Genomic DNA, 17,754 nt, shown 5'->3' with positions numbered 1-17,754 from the left:
TTCCAACCTATGGAAATTAGCTTATTAGTTTAAAATTTGTGCATAAATGAATTGGTATCAATTAGTATAATACTATATTCCCAACTATAAGACCTTCAATAAGATAATAATTTATCAATAATACTAACTTTTCTTCTCTAGATGGCATTGGAAGATTCAGAACAAAAGCAAAGTATTCTTAGTGCAATTTCCCCAGAACTGAAAGAATTGTCCCCTTTAATTGAAACTGACAGTACGGTGCAGGAATTGACAGAAGTAAATGAGCAAGTTAAAGCCTTACAGCAAAAGATAATGGAAATTCTTCCATGTATCCAGCACTTGGCTGATGTAAGTGTGGATTATCTATCAATAAAATGATTTCTGTTTGATTTAGAAAAGTTCAGATACTGTTCTTGATGTTGATGATTTAGCCACCTATTTGCATGACTTTTACTGGAATACAATATAGACAGGCCTTAATCAGACAATTTTGCTATAGTGGGGCAAGAGAAAAACCAGAGAAGAATGAGATAAACTGAGGTAGTGGTAGGCAAGAAAGGTTGTGCATTTATTTCAGGTATATTATTGGGAGAGAAAACAGCATAGAATTATTTATATACGGTATATACTGTATGTCAGAAACACTTGGGACCAAAGAATAATGAAATACCAGCAAAACAGCAAATAGAGGGTGAAGGTATCCTTTTATAAGAGCAAAGCTGTAATTCATTCAGCATCACCTGGTTTGGCTTCATATAATTCTAGTTTGGACCAGAAGCAAATTTGATATTGTCCTTTTGGTTCTCATAACATCCAATATATTAAGACAGTTTTTCAGTATTAAAAAAAGAGAATCACAATGTTTGGCTGTAATGACACCTGATTTAATGAGGGAATTCAAGAACAATGGATACAACCAACTGGCTAATAAGGTATCACTCAAGGGGAGTGTGACTTTTGGGATGTAAATAAAAATGTAGGCTTTCTATGTCTCTTGCATTTAAGAGACTTCAGCAGAGAATAAGTACTATGATTGCTTCTGAAAATGCAGGATGTTGAAGCTATTGAATCTGAAGTGAAAACAATGGAGAAGGATATAGAAAAAATAAAGACTATATTGTTCCCCTCTGAAGACACACTTGATTTTTCTCCTAAGGAGCATCTTAAACATTGTAAGGTAAGTACAAAAAAGGAACTGGAAAAATCGACATAGGAGCAATTGTAGTGTAATATATATTGTATAGTGCTGGATTAGAAGCCAGGTATTTCTAAATATTGCTATTCTTGAAGTATTCCCCAACTTTTGAAAATGTAATGATGGAGTTTTCTTTTTTCTTTTTCCTTTTTTTGCTGCTCCTTTATGTCAGTGCTATAATATTTTTAAAAACTGCCTTTTAACTCTGAATGGCTCATCACCATAAATTTCTGCCATTAACCTTCCACCTGTAGCTGCCAAATAGCCCCCATCTGCCAAGTGAAAATAGTGGCTCATTAGGTGTTTAGTCAAGAATTGGGACAGTTCAGCAGGCCCAAAGCAAGATGTGCTTTAAGCCAAGACCCAAGGTAGAGATAGCAGCTTTATCTAGCCAGATATGGGGCTCTTTCATTTCAGCGGTCATTTACATTGTGGGGAAGATGGTTTAGTCTTACAGATTTTGAGCCAACAAATTCTCCTGAGAGGAAGAAGAAAGGATTCTGTTACTAATGTTCCTGGTTCAAAGCAACACATGAGGTCACCATTTCCATGACTAGGAAGTTATTTCCGAAATTAATTTTGGAGATGTATATAGTGGGGAGGAAAGTGAAAAATAAATACAAATGGGTGCAATTCTAGATTCCATCTGAGATATTTTGAAAATCATGCTGTCCCAGATTTTTCTGAGATCAAATATGTGAAGTATTTTGAACATAAATATCTGAATTTCCCAAAGTGCTATAAGCCTGCTGAGTCTTACATATTTCTTTCCCTTCCTTGTTAATACATTCTATTTTAGGTTATATTGGCCCACATCTGCCCCATGAAGAAGGCTTTGGCTGAAATGCAATCCTATAAAGCAAAATTGAGATTGACTGACATGAGAATGCAACCTCTTTCAGTATTCCAAAGAACTAAACAGCTTTTGAAAGAGCTGAAGGTTCTAGAAAGACTCACAGAGAAACAGAACACTCTACTTGAGGTAAAAGCAAATTTGATTGAGTGGTTATTTGTGGATGTTCTTGGAAAATACCTTCTGATTTTTAATTATTTGTTTTCTGATTAAGATCATAACACATGGAGAAGCTAGTTCTTGAATCTTATGCATCTGGTTTGGTTGATTATTTAAGGCACAGGACACGGGAAATATCTTGTTTTTTTAATTAGCTTGTAGGAACTCAGTCTCATCAACTGCAATAGTTAATCAATTATCATCAAGCACAAACCATAACATCCATGATCTGGAATGCTCTGAATATATTAAAGCAACTTAAAATTTATATCTGATTCCTTTTGCTCACATGCACCGCTATACAAATATCATTGACTGAGTAATCTAGTGATTAAAACCCAGTGATCTTTTAATGACACATGGATGGAAATCATTTTTGCCTATTATTTATGCATTCGATTGAAACGAGCATATGTTAATATAATATTAACAATGTGCAAGCAGCCTGATTGTTTCTTTCTTTTTTTCCGAGTACAAATCTTTTTTTATTTTTTATTTCCATTTCATTCTATACAATCACATGTTTACTGTGCAACCGAGACATATAACATTGAGTAATAAACACAGCCCTCGCTTTTATAGAGAATGCCCCCTACAATACAAACCCAATATACCGCCTTAGCCCACCATACACCCTCTTTCATCCCCCTCCAACTTTCATTCTTCCTTCTCACATACCCCTCTACACCTACTTCCCCTCCCCCTCTGTCTAACCCTAACCCTATCACTCCCTCTCTTAATCCATTCCCTCCCTTCCTTCTCCTCCTCCTCTCTCTCACTCTCTCTGCTCTCCTTCTTCTTTCATTCAGCTCCTCCCTTCGGTATCTCTTACTTTCCGATATATTCAGTTTGTTCTGTTTTAACACTAACATTAATAAAAACCACAGTATACAAGTGCAATCATGCTTTAGAATTTAACACATATTATATTTCCCCCCTCCCCCCCTCCCCCTAGATCCCCGCCTCCCTTCCCTCCCCCCGACTTCCCAGAGCCCATACATGGTATAACTTTTGACAATCACAGTCTAAAATATCTCTACATTGAACTCAGCTTCTTGCTGTTACCCAAATTTTTAACAATTTACGTTATTACTAATTTTAAGCATAAGCTATCTGGAATTTCCTAGTCCCATATTTGCTTTGTATATAATCAATCCATTTTTTCCAGTCTCGTTTATACTTCTCATTTGAATGTTCTTTAAGATATGCTGAAATTTTTGCCATTTCGGCTAAGTTTGTAACCTTTAAAGTCCATTCTTGAATTGTAGGCAGGTCTTTCTTCTTCCAGTATTGCGCCACCAAGAGTCTTGCTGCCGTTATTAAGTACAGAACCAAATTAATCTCTACTGCTACGAAGTCAGTACATATACCTAGTAAAAACAGTTTGGGAGTGAATTTTATCCTTTTTTTGAAGATATTTTGCAGGATCCACCAAATTTTTATCCAAAATGCCTTAACATTACGACATTTCCACCATATATGAAAATATGTAGCATCGAAAGAACCAGATCTCCAACATTTAGGCTGAACATTTGAATACATAGAAGCAAGCTTTTTGGGATCTAAGTGCCATCTATAAAACATCTTATAAAATTTTTCTCTCAAATTTTGTGCTTGTGTAAATTTTACATTTCTTACCCATATTTTTTCCCATGTGTCCAGCATTATAGGTTCTTCAATATTCTGAGCCCATTTTATCATACAATCTTTAACCATTTCGGTTTCTGAGTCCATCTGTACTAATACATTATATATCCTCTTTATGTGCATTAAACTTTGATCTCTTATTTGTTTAAACAAGTTATCCTCAGCTATTACAAAACCTATTTTTTGGTCTATTTTCCACCTGGCCTGTAATTGGCCATACTGAAACCACGTTTGAACTACCTTCTCTTTTTTAAGTACCTCTAAAGATTTTAATTGCAGCACCCCTCTTTCTGTATTAAGAAGTTGTCTATAAGTGGTTCTGTCGTGTTTTTGTTCTATATTTATATTTTCAATTGCATGTCTAGGAATTGCCCACATGGGCAACTTGTCATTTAGTTTATGTTGATATTTTTTCCAAACCCGCAATAAGGCATTTCTTAAAATATGATTTTTGAAATTCTTATCCAGTTTTTTGTTGAATAACAAGTAAGCATGCCAACCATATACCAAATCATGTCCCTCAATATTCAGTATTCTGTCATTGGTTAAATGGATCCAATCACTAATTGCAGATAAAGCCACTGCATCATAATATAATTTTAAATTTGGTAATTTCAATCCTCCTCTTTCACGTACATCTTGCATTATTTTCATCTTAACCCTCGGCTTCTTTCCTGCCCATACAAATTTGTTGATACCCTTCTGCCATTCTAGAAGGTTCGCATCTCTTTTAAGTATTGGTAACATTTGAAACAAAAATAAAAATTTTGGTAAAATATTCATTTTCACTGCCGCTATCCTTCCCAACAAAGATAAATGCAGTTTCTCCCACCTTTTCATCTCCATTTTGTATACTATGCCAGAGTGGTTCATAATTATGCTTGTATAATTTCCCATTTGAAGTTAAAATATTAACTCCAAGATATTTGACTTTTTTAACAACCTCACATCCTAACATCACTCCCAATTCTTCCTTCTGTTTGGTATTCATATTCATTGCTAATATTTTGGTTTTTCCTAAATTAATTTTAAATCCAGAGACTTGACCATATTGATTAATCGTATTCATTAAAACCTTGCTGGATTCCTGCGGTTGTTTCAATATTATAACCAAGTCGTCCGCAAAAGCGCGGACTCTGTATTCTTGCTGTCTGATCTTAATCCCTTTTAAAGCATCCAAAGCCCGTATCTTGTTCAGCAATACTTCCAAAGTTATAATAAACAATAGTGGGGACAAAGGACAACCCTGTCTTGTACCTTTTTCTATTTGAAAGGAATCTGTTAAACTTCCATTAACTATAATTTGGGCTTTTTGCTGCTGATATATTGCACCAATTGACCTTAAAAAGCCATCTCCTATCTGCATTTTTTGCAATATCTTCAACAAAAATTGCCAATTGACTCGATCAAAGGCTTTCTCAGCGTCCAAAAATATGAATGCGGCAGGGATTTGATTATTCTTTCCCAAGTATTCTAATGCATTAGTAATTAACCTGACATTGCTCTTCATCTGTCTACCCTGTATAAAACCTGTTTGGTCAGTATGTATCAGTTGTTGAATAACCACCATTAACCTATTTGCTAATATTTTGGTAAAAATTTTATAATCTACATTAAGTAGTGAAATAGGTCTATAATTTTTCGGCTGAGTAAGATCTTGGTCTTCTTTGGGTATCAACGATATAAACGCTGTCTTCCATGAGGGGGGCACTTTACCTTCCGATTGAATTTTATTAAATAATTCTCTAAGAGGTTCTACCATTTCTAACTGTAAGTTTTTATAATAAATGACTGTTAAGCCATCTGTACCTGGTGCTTTCCCTAGCTTTAATTGTTTGATTACCTGCAGGATTTCCCCAGAGGTTATTGGTTGGTTCAACCTATGCCTATGTTCTTCGCTAACTAGGGGGATTTTCTCTTTATCTAAGTATTTATTTATATCTAAGTCCCTAATTTTGTCCCCTTTATACAACTCTGTAAAAAATTCTCGAAATCCCTTTTGGATCTCTTCCTGCTGAAACACTTCCTTCCCTCTGTAACACAATTTGGATACATTTCGAATTTTCCTTTTTTTCCTGATCTGATAAGCCAACCATCTACCGGGTTTATTTGCATTACAGAAAGTATTATGTTTAGCATATAATAAACTGGTGGCTACCTGGTCAGAAATCAGCATATCAAATTGAGATTTTAGTATGGAAATTGCTTCTTTAGTCTTTGTATCACCTGGGTTCAATATTAATTCCTGCTCTTTCCCTTTAATTTCCTCTTCCAATTCTTTACGTTTTTGCCCTTGTTTATGTCTATGTATTTTATTTATATTTATCAATACTCCTCTCATATAGGCTTTGCTTGCATCCCATACATATTCCATAGGTGTACCCTTATTCATGTTAAAAACAAAGTATTCAGATAACAATTTTTTACAATCATTAACATACTTTTCATATCTGAATAAATTTTCATTCAGCCTCCAGGACCTTGTAGCCTGAACTACCCTTCCCAGCTCCATCCAAACTGGGTTATGATCCGAAAGGGCTCTGGCCGTAATCTTTGTCTTCTTCACCCTAGAAAGTAAATCATTAGTAATTAATATAAAGTCAATCCTTGAAAAAGATTGATGTCTGTCGGAGAAGAAGGTAAAGTCATATTCTTCTGCATGCCTTTCACGCCAAACATCTCGCAGTTCGAAGTCGTCTATCATGTCAAAAAAGGATTTGGGTAGTTTGGCTCGGAATTTAGTATTTGGGCGAGATGTCTTCTTATCTCTTTTGGTGTCAATCACGCCATTCCAATCACCCAATAGTATGCATGACTTAAAGTCCCACTGTACTAATTTAGCATGGAGATTTCTATAAAATCCATCTTGTTGTTGATTAGGAGCGTAGATTCCCAAAAGCAGTGTCTTTTTCCCTTCTAAGATTAAATCTAATGCGATATATCTTCCAAAGGGATCTGCTTCGATTAACTCAGCTTTAATGTCTTTCCTTAAGTATACTACTATACCATTTTTTTTTCCGTAGCAGAGGTCACAAAGTGTTGACCAAGTTTGGGATTGGACAGATATTTTTGATCAGTTATTTTGATATGAGTTTCCTGCAAACAAATTATATCATTCTTAGATTGTTTAAGATAATGAAATATTTTCTTTCTCTTCTGTGGAGAGTTCAGTCCATTAACATTCCATGTCAGAATCTTAGTTGTCATTTTTAGCTGCCTGAAGCTTTTTTAGAGCCTCCCGCATGGCCTGTCTCACCTTGGGTCTAGCTCCTCCCACAGCTTCTGAGCTTGTTGCTGTAGCTCCTTGGTCAATGGCCGAAAATTGTAAAGATTGTTGCGTTATGGCTTGTTTTTCTGTTTGTCTGGTGGTCATATGGTTAGATCTTTGTTCCTTAACCCCTTGCCCTTCTGGGAGGGGGAGATGATACGTTTTGTCTGGTGATTGTGTAGTTTGCTGTTTCTCTTGTCCTGCTTGTGGTTTTTCTCCATATCCCGATGGTTCAGGGTGCCCCACTTTCAGAATCTTATGATAGAAATCTCGAGCTTTCCATACAGAGTTGAGACGATATCTTTGCTTATCAAATGTAACTATGATGCCAAACGGGGCATCCCATCTGTACTGTATCTGGCGCTTTCTGAGCTCTTCCACCAAAAAAGCATAATCTCTTCTGGCTCTTAGCATTTGAGGTGGTATCTCTTTCAAAACCATCAAATCCTGTCCGCCAATTTGAAGCTTGGTATTATAGGATTCTTGTAATATCTTATTTCTGGATTCTCTTGTAACAAAATATATTACCACGTCTCGGGGGAGTTGCTTTTGTTTTGCCGCCCAGGAGTTGACGCGAAAAATTTTATCAATCTGCCAATCAAGATTGGATCCCGGTCTTCCCACCAGACAGTCAAAGGCCTCAGAAAACATCTGCTTTAAGTTCTCCTGTCTCTCTTCACGCAGCCCCCTAACTCTTAATGCAAGTTCCATCTGGTTATACTGTATCATAATCATTTGTTTTTCAGCATTTTCAACTTTTCGTTCCACCTCTTCGGTTTTAGATGTCAAATTAATTTTGGCTTCATTGAGAGTTTCTAAGTTCTCTTCCATTCCAGAAATATATTCTGTAAGTACGTTTACGATTCCCAACATATCATCATTTATTTTGGTAATCTTGGTATCAAATTTATCATATGAGGCTTTTATCTCATTGCTTATCTCTTTCCTTATTTCTTCTCTGAACTCTCTAAGAGCTTCCAAATTCTGTTCCCTTGATTCTCTAAACATTTCCAACAAAAATTCTTTTGTTACTACATCTCCACTAGGGGGCATAGAAGGTGGGGGCTGTGACTTTGTGCCAGGTATGGGAGAAGCAGATTTAGGAGGTAATTTCGCTGGATTCGACTTGGAAGTCATAATATCTTTGCTTCAAGCACTTAACAAATCACTATGCCAAGAAGAGGAAAAAAAATTCTCCCTTTTTTGCCAAAAATTTTACGGAGGATTTCAAAGAGCTGGCATTACGCCAAAACAGTTCAACAAAACAAAACAAAAAACAGAGAAAAGCCCTGTTCGGAATGTCTCTGGGTCAACAAAGGACCTTTGAAAACTTTTAATTAGATAAGGAAGTCTCTTCAAAGGGAATAATTAGAAAAGCTGATTAGAAAAGCTGCCGGAATGTATCATCATTGCAAATACAAAGGCTGGAGAATCGCCATCTTTAAAAAAAAAAAATTGACACTGAAGCTTGAGTTTCTAAAAAAAACAGACGTAAAGTTCTCAAATATGAGCTCTGCTTGTATTAATTTCATAAGAAAAAAAATAATTTCATTAATTTGTCCTAAGGGGGGGTCTTGGCCTTGTGCCGTTAATACAGCAGAGAGATCTGGCCGGAGATGACTCAGCTTAAAAAAAACAACCCCCCCCCTCGTTTGCAGCAGAAAACTCCAATAATAATAAACTTGAATGTATTTACATGCTCTCCCTACAAGCAGAGCAACATCTTTTTACTTCTTGTTTACTACTCAGCATTTTAGGAAAACAAGTTTACTGCTTTAGGAAAACAAGGCTACTGTTTTCCTAAGACTGCTCTATGTGCTACCCCAAAGTATGGCAAAACATATCAGTTGTTTAATCAGGTGGTACAGTATTATGTGAATTCAGCCAGTCAGTTACTGTTTCTTCTGCCTAAATACAGGTAGTCCACATTTAGCACACACAATGTGGACTGGCAACTTGGTCATTAAGTAAAGCAGTCACTAAGTCAAACCATGGCTGTGTTTCTGACCTTACTTCAGCTTTGCTTTGCTTTGCTTTACAAACCTTCAAAGGTCATAAATATGAGGACTGGTCACAAACTTACGTTTTTATTGTGGTCACAACTGCAAACAATCCCCCAAAAGGCAGTTGTTGAATGAGGAATACCTTATTTTGCTCCATGTTCAAGATAGCAATAGCAAAAATATGAGAGCAGAAAATCAGGAGTAGATAGCCAAAGAATGAAGAAAATATATTATCTATTAATTTTTATAAAGAAAAACAAATTCTCCTACAAATATCTACTATTTCTATCTTCTGAAAACCAAAGAAACACTATTGAAGTAGTTGGATTAAATGAATCAATGTTCCCACTCACTAGGAAAATATTTTCATATGTACAGTATATGTATATCCAATTGAAATTAGAATCTGAATGTGAGGATTAATACCTTATTAGAATATATGTTCCATTATCCACCTTGAAAAAGCTCATAGTAATTGCTGGTATTTTATTTTAGCCAATTGTAAAAGAGATGGAAGAATTCGAGCAACAAATTGAATTCCTAAAGCAAAGCCAATTCCCAAAGAGTACTTTAGATGAATTGTCCACGGAAAATCTGTGGCCTGTTCAAGACTCCACTTTCCTCAAGGTGAGCTTTATAAATTACATTGTATGCCTTGCTTTATTTACAATAAACAACTATTATGAAATAGAGAGGGATATCTTTTTTGTGTGTGCATATTGAATCATGTTCTTGCTTCCCCAGAATCGTGGGTACAGGATCCAAAATCTCTTCTACATTTGTTCTGAATTTGATTTCTTAGCATGCCACAAGAATAACAATATTAATTATATAAATAATAATCTTTAAATTATTTTTTAATTTAAAAACTAGAAAAATTTGGATTATATAAATTGCCCAGAGTCAGTTGGAGTGGGCAGCTATAATAAATTCCCATGAAATATTTAAATTTAAATGCAATAACTATAATTTATCACTGAGAGCCAGTTTGATGTAGTGGTTAAGGTGCTGGCCTAGGAACCAGGAGACAGTGAGTTCTAGTCGTGTCTTCCTATCTTAGGTATGAAGCCAGTTACATGACTTTGGCTCAGTCATTCTCTCAGCTAAACTCACCACACAGGTTTGTTGTTATGGGGAAAATGCAAGGAGCATTATGCGTGTTCATTGCATGAAAAACTCCCTTTTTATGACCCTAATCTCTTAATTCAGAGTAAAATCAGGGAGACTGGATGGAGCTGAGCATTTACTGGCTGGGTGCCCTTCCTAATGCCATTCGGAGCTCACAGCAGATTTGTGAGCATGTGTGTTCTAGGAGAGAAATATCTGCCACTACCTAGGATTGAATTCTCAACCTTCTGAGTGGCTAAAATTCAATGCTGCTCATGTTCAGTACATTGAATTACTTATAAAGTAATAAAGGCAGAAGAAAAATCTAATAAATAATTACAGGTAGTCCTTGATTTATAACCATTCATCTAGTGACTGTTCTAAGTTACAATGGCACAACATAGTGACTTACGATCAATTTTCACAATTATGACTGTTGCAGAGCCCCATGGCCACATGATCAAAATTTGGACACTTAGCAACTGCCACGTATTTATGACAGTTGCCATGGGCATACCTGGGGTCATGTGATCACCTTTCATGGCCTTCTGAAAAGAAAAGTCAATGGGGAAACCAGATTGAATTGAATTGAATTGAATTGAATGGGTTTATTTATAGGCCGCCCTTTTCCCTGAGGGGACTCAGGGCGGCTAACAACTCATAGGAAGGGGGATACAGACACTTAACAACCGTATTACTAACTTAACAACTGCAGTGATTCGCTTAACAACAGTGGCAAAGAAGGTCATAGAATGGGCCAAATTCACTTAAAGGCTGTTGGCTTAGCAATGGAAATTTTTGCCTCAATAGTGGCTGTAAACTCAAGTACTACCTATAAATGTATTTCTGTACTTCTCTTTCATGGCTCTGTTCTTTTTGCAAAGTGGGATTCTAAGTAGTGTACTACTCAGAATATAATTATAGCATTTTTTCTGAACATGATGACATATCCCTGATTCAATATACAGACAGGTAGTGAAGAGCATGCTTGTTTATACATGCACAGGGATGATGTAGCTTGGCCCCACTGCTTCACTCGAGGGATAAGCCTTAAGTCCTGCACTCGCAGTCCTTACTATTGCAGCTTGCCACATTCTGGGCTTGGGTTTCCATGTGCTGTCACCACATCACTCTTCTCGGAAATATTTCTTCTCTTCATATTTTCTCAGGAGGAAATAAGCCAAAATTCCTTCTTTCTATCTTCTTGTCTTTTTGTAGGTAGCAGAGTGACTAAGTTGTGTGGCAGGCTAAATTCCCTGCCAGAATGTCTACAGAGTTCAGAAGAAGGTATTATTATGTAATGTAAAGTTAAGGAGCTGAAAGTGGAGGAAAAATTGGAGAAAGGAATTTTCATACATTTTCTGGACTTTGACTCTCAGATTGACTCCCAGGCAGGAATATTCCATACAAGTAGAACAACATATAATATAAAGAAATGGGATAGATCATTGACATACATTTTTAAAAGCTCTTATGTCATAACTCTGTCTGAGTTTCATTAAATGGCTGCTTCCTCCAGTTTTTAACTGATAGTGCCATATTAGGAGGCCAGGTGTCTTATTGTGATGAAAGACAAAAGAGAAAAGCAAAGTGGAGCTGCCTCCACCCCTTTTTAAAAGTTCACTTGAGAGAGGGGAAACCTTCCTGATTTTTATTGATCATTCAGATTTTGACTTTCTTGGAGTTTTCTGACCTCAGTGTCTACATTGGCAAGGTAAAATTTGATCGGTTAACTTTTTCTGGTCCCGTTGTGATGTTTGTTTCCCCCTTCACTACAAAATGCTAGGTGTTAATGTAATTTTTACTATTCTGTTTATCAAAATACAAATCCTATTACTAGTCTCCTTGCTTTATTATCTATTACTTTCATTTAGAGCTTAAAATCATACATTGCTCCTGTTTGGGGAGATAGAGTTGGACAAGAAACCATACTTGTATCCTCCTGTTTGAATAGACTCACCTCGTATTGTTTGTTTCACTTATTTAGTCGCAAGTGAATTTATGCATCCGTAATGTCATGCTTTCTTTTTTATGCCTAACCTTTATGGAAAATACGTGATTTGCCATAGTATATTCAATGGTTGTTTCAGAATGCTCTTCTAGGTTAGTCATATGAATTAGCTGGCGCCGCCCAAAGTGCTAATTGCTTTAAGATTTTCTTAGCTTGTCAGAGCTTAATTATATTGAGACTGAAAGTATAAACAAAAAGGTGGCTCCAGAAGAGGTGAAAATTTTCTAATCAGAGAAGTCAACTATAGAGAATGTAATGCAAAAATAAATAAAAAATCTGCCAGGTAGCCTTGCGCACTCAGTCACTTTTTTAAAAAAAGCTAAGAAAAGTGGAATAGATCATTTTTGCTGTGATGGAGCTCAAACTGCTGAAACAGAATATAGAGTGTGGAAAAATAGGAATCCACCAAAACTTATGTTTGGATGAAACCCATAAATATGTTAAATTAAGCCTTTCTGAAGTTTGGGGAGTGCTTACAGAATTGATTAAAAATTTCTACAACTCAAGACGCCCCAGCTCTCCGAAATTCAATTCAGAGTAGCCATTGCTGCAAATTTGGGGAACTGAATTCCTCTTACCTGGAGTGTCCATTTTAGGAAATAACATGGGACTTTTCTAAATAGACCTGATCTTTGCACAATTCTAATATACTCATTCACGTAGGACAGCCATTTGGAACCATACTATTGGAACCCTGCTAAGCTATACAGATATGAAATTATTATTTAGATTGATTATAGCTGCCCCACTGAATGTCTTACAACATCCAAAACACAATTAAAACATAACAGAGTATAACATCTTAGAGAAAAGCAACCATAATAACCAAAAATATGCAAGGGCTCCACTAATATGCCAGCCCCAGGCCTGAGAACAGAGACAGATCGTAAGAGCTTTGCAGAATCCTAAATGAGTGAATACCATACATATCTCTTGGAGGATGCTATTCCTCCAAGAAGATATGAGGACCATCACCTTGAAGACTGTCCACATAAAATTGCTTGGAGTTCTTCCCAGATGAATCCAATTTTACTGCAGGGGTAGAGGAGATGCATGGAGAGGACCCTTGCCAGGTTATCTGGGAATGGTTTGAGCCTGTTGGACCTGAAGAAGTGGACAAGATCCTTAAGACTGTGAGATCAGACACCTGCTTTTTAGATCCATGCCTTTGCTGGACTGTGATGCTGGTCACAATGACTTCCCATGAGATGGGCAGCCATGTAAAATTAATACATGAATAATTAAATTACATCATCAATCGGGGGGGGGGGGCAAACAATCACAGCCGTAATTACTGAGTCTTATAAGGATTGAGCTGGAGTTTGTTCATCCATATTCTTCACTTAACAGTCTCCAGATACTGAGTTAGTATGGTGACAGTTTCATTTGCATAGCCCACAGTTGAGATGCATATTTGTCTGTCGTCATGTAATAATGAAACCAACCCCAAGTAACAGATGAACTCACTTCATGAGTTAGCTTCATGTAGATGTTAACCAGTAGTATGGGGAAGTGTTGTATCATGTGACACCCTACACATAACCTCAACCAGCAACTTCATGTTGATATTAAACAATAATGGGGGAGAGTGTTGTTGTTGGATTCCTAAAGTGATATGGTAAAGGTTCCCCTGGCACATATGTGCTAGTCGTTCCTGACTCTAGGGGGCAGTGCTCATCTCCGTTTCAAAGCCAAAGAGCCAGTGCTGTCCAAAGACGTCTCTGTTGTCATGTGTCTGGCATGACTAAATGCCAAAGGCGCATGGAACACTGTTACCTTCCCACCAAAGTAGTTCCTATTTTTTCTGCTTGCACTTTTACATGCTTTTGAACTGCTAGGTTGGTAGAAGCTGGAACAAGTAATGCGAGCTAACTCTGTTGCGCGGCGCTAGGGATTCGAACCACTGAACTGCCAACCTTTCTGATCGGCAAGCTCAGTGTTTCAGCCACTGAGCCACCACACCCCTAAAGTGATACTGCCATTCAATTGGGGAGTTGAGGGGAGACCCATGAATGTATCCTCTTCCTATTACCTTTGACACCTGCTATTTTATTACCTTTATCCTGGCCATGAGATATTCACAAGCCTGATCTCTTCCCTCCTGTCAACTCTGATTGGAAATGACCACAGAAGAAGGAGGTGATCCACTGCAATATAGTGCCCCACATTCTTGACACCCATGGGTAATGGTTTCAGAAGCCACTGAAAGATCAAGGAGCACAAGGATGGATGTACCATTCCCCATGTGAATCTGCCAACAGTAACTGATAAGCCAACTAAGATTATCTTCATGCTTTACCTTGGTCCAAAATCTTACTGAATCAGGTCTAGATAATTCTTTTCCTTCAAGAGCCTATGTATATACCTGTCATTTGATCAATTTCTCCACAACAATTTCCACAAAGGGAAAACTGGGAACTAAATGATAATTAACCAGGATAGAGGATTCCAGCAATGATCCTTTGAGAAGGAGATGCAACACTGTCTTCTTCAAGGCCAGAGGGACCCCATTTCCTGCTCCTTTGAAGATCCCATCTTCAAATTGCCCCCCAAGCTACCCCCAAGGAGCCAAGGTTTGGCAAACAAGTTGCTGAGCTGGCAGTTGTGGGACTAGGTCTACTTCCTCAGGAGTCACAAGAGTCAATGTAGATAATTGAACAAGACTATGCCTCAGGCAACTCACTTGGGATTGCTAAGTTGAATGCCAACTTCAAGCAAATCCAAGTATCTTTATTCATTAAATAGCATGACTCACAACCCTGTAGATGGTCCTGTTATTTCATACTGACATGTGTAAGAAATGGAAATAATACATTGAAATGAAAAAGAATAGCCCAAACATTTTGAAGCTGAGAGATAGAAATGCCAAATTACAACTAGTTCATGTGACCTATGTGCTAAATCTATATCCTGCCAATCCATTAAAATTGTGCTCATTGGGAATTCTTTTGACCCTCAAATTACACCAACACTAGCAAATCTTCCTGTAATATGGATAGCATACAGCCCTAATTAAAGTGGATAATTTAATTACTCCTTTATTAAGTTGAAGGATATCCACCTTATACAAACAGTCTTTGGCAAGGTTGCCAGCACAGAGAAGGCGTGGAAGGGTTACCTGTATTGTATTAGGATATGTTTTTGTGGTCTTGTATGAAAACAATTAACTTTTGCTAATTTTCCAGTTTTTCCCACTTGAAATAGGAAAAATGTTATGAGGAAAAAAAAAGCTCTTCCAGAGAGGCAGGAAGTGATGCTTCTGTCTTAATTAACCTACTTTGCATAGTATTATGAGTAAACTCCATGCTATCTGTCACACAAGAACTCCTGACCACTTGCCCTTCAGGAATTCAGCTCCCAAATTCAGGCAGACAGCTATGAACGTTCAGAGTGCTATTAAGTTTCCAAATGTCCCTCTAAGCTATGGCTGGCTTCATACAGCTCCAACAGGCTTTACGTTTTGTATTGGGTCGCTTGGCTTGGTTTTCAGCTGTGCTAAGGAAATGCTTTAGTGCAAAAAAGGCACCCAAAGACAATCATGTAAATCATGCTACAGTAAGACGCCTCAAGCTGTTCACAATTTTCCTTCATGTTCCCATTTTTATGAGGTACGTCATGTCTCAATATTATTGTTCCGTAGGATGAGGAGGTGGAAAAAGTAAAGCAACAGATTGCCCTATTATGCCAACAGAAAGAGGATATTCTAACAGCTATGAAGAATGCCTTGGTGGAACTTCATCAGAATCAAGAACCACCAGAAGCTGAGGACAGTGACGTAGAATCACCAGAGGAAAATGGAAGTGCTGTTGAGTTGCAGGTAAGTTCCTTCAAATGGTTTCATAGAAATATGATATGTATGTACCATATTTTTCAGAGTATAAGACACACCAAGGTTTTAAAGAGGCATTTTTTTAAAAAAAGTAGGTAGATAGATAGAGGGATAGAAAAGGAGAGAAAGAGAAATACAGTAGGTAAGTAGGGAGAGAGAGAGTAGTTAGGTAGGTAGGTAGATAAAAGGATAGAGAGAGAGAGAAATAGAGAGAGAGTATGTATGTAGATAGGTAAGTAGGTAGGGGGATAGAGAGAAATAGAAAGAGAGAGAGAAATAGAAAGGTAGGGAGAGAGAGAGTAGGTAGGTAGAGAAAAGGAGAGAGAGAGAGAGAAAGAGAGAAGTACAGTAGGTAAAGAGGGAGAGATAGAGAGCGTGTGTGTAGGTAGGTGGGTAGAGGGATAGAGAGAGAGAGACATAGAGATGGAGAGAAATACAGTAGATAGGCAGGTCTTTCTGCTGGCACAGCACTTGGTCAATGCAATTCTCATCAATCAGTTAAAGAGCTTTCCAAAAATGGGCCTGCTTTTTTTCCAAAGAAAGGCATGAATAGCATTGGGGAGCTTGCAGAGTGCTCCTGGGGGGATAGAGGGGCCAAAAATGAGCAAAAAATGGCCCATTTTTCACGAAAACGGGCCTGTTTTTGTCAAAAAAAAATTGCATGCATAGCCTTATGGAGGCTTATAGAGTGCTGGTGGGGGCTGGTGGGGCAAAAAACGGTCCATTTTTTGCTCATTTCTGCCCTTCGCATCCCCCAGGAGCTCTCTAAAAGCCCCCATAAGGGTATGCACGGCCATTTTGGTGAAGGGGCGGGGTTTCGGGAGGCAAAAAATCCTGTATTCGGTGTATAAAATGCACTCAGATTTTCAGCCTCTTTTTTGAGGAAAAGGGTGTGTCTTATACTCCGAAAAATATGGAATGTATGAGTGTGTGCATGCGTGCGTACGTGTGTCTGTCCGTGTGTGTGTGTGTGTGTGTGCACATATGTATGTAGTGTTAGAATATTTTTAGCTAGGGGTAATAATGTCCAAAGATACAGGTGGACACAAAAAAAGGTATCCTTTTGTTGATTTTATCCTCAAAAGGTGTGGCAGAAGTTCCTGTCTGTCACAATGTTGTTTCATTGTGGGTTTTCTTTTGTATATACTACATCATTGTCTGAAAGATAGGGATAAATGTATCATCAACACTGTTTCTTGCTGTGGAAAATCAGAAAGAAAAACCCCTAGACATCGGTATTCAGCATTTAGAAATACATTAATTTTGAATTTAAAAATTATATTCTAATGAACAGTTTCAAAATTATTTTCAGTTTGTTAGAAAATGAAGGCTTTTTTAAAAACTAACTCAAAAGAAATGAAAATCTTACTTTACGCAGTGATACTGCCCAAAATTAGTATATATGTATTAGGAGAGATTATAGGGCCCAGATTTCTCAATTGTAATTCAATATATATATATCTTCATGTAACAAAGATAACTTTTTTCAGCCACTCCCCATTTGATGTTCTATGACCATTCACAGTTCAGCCTCACTTTTTGTGAAATTTTGCCTATTGCAGAGGCCAACATTAGGCTGCTATCTGCTAGCAGAGTATATGGACAGCTTTTAATCTAGCCAGAAACCATTCACTGCATACTGCTTTATTTTTAATCACTGAAATGAACAAACTAATTAGAAATATTCATAATCATTCATAGGT

The 17,754-nt window shown here is 37.2% G+C and overlaps 1 protein-coding gene across 1 annotated transcript in view; it reads left to right on the top strand.

Annotated features, from left to right (window-relative positions):
* The window catches only part of SYNE2 (spectrin repeat containing nuclear envelope protein 2), a 258,629-nt gene that overhangs the window by 137,636 nt on the left and 103,239 nt on the right, over positions 1-17,754 (top strand). The window contains exons 58-62 of the mRNA XM_032235484.1: positions 142-327; positions 1,031-1,156; positions 1,974-2,156; positions 9,600-9,731; positions 15,863-16,039. Coding sequence (XP_032091375.1) covers positions 142-327; positions 1,031-1,156; positions 1,974-2,156; positions 9,600-9,731; positions 15,863-16,039 — 804 coding nt within the window. The remainder of the gene's footprint in view (positions 1-141; positions 328-1,030; positions 1,157-1,973; positions 2,157-9,599; positions 9,732-15,862; positions 16,040-17,754) is intronic.

The sequence above is a fragment of the Thamnophis elegans genome, chromosome 1 (genome assembly GCF_009769535.1).
Source record: "Thamnophis elegans isolate rThaEle1 chromosome 1, rThaEle1.pri, whole genome shotgun sequence".
Taxonomy (NCBI): Eukaryota; Metazoa; Chordata; class Lepidosauria; order Squamata; family Colubridae; genus Thamnophis; species Thamnophis elegans.
The sequence above is the reverse complement of the archived record's forward strand: the minus strand, read 5'-3'. Positions and strand labels throughout refer to the sequence as shown.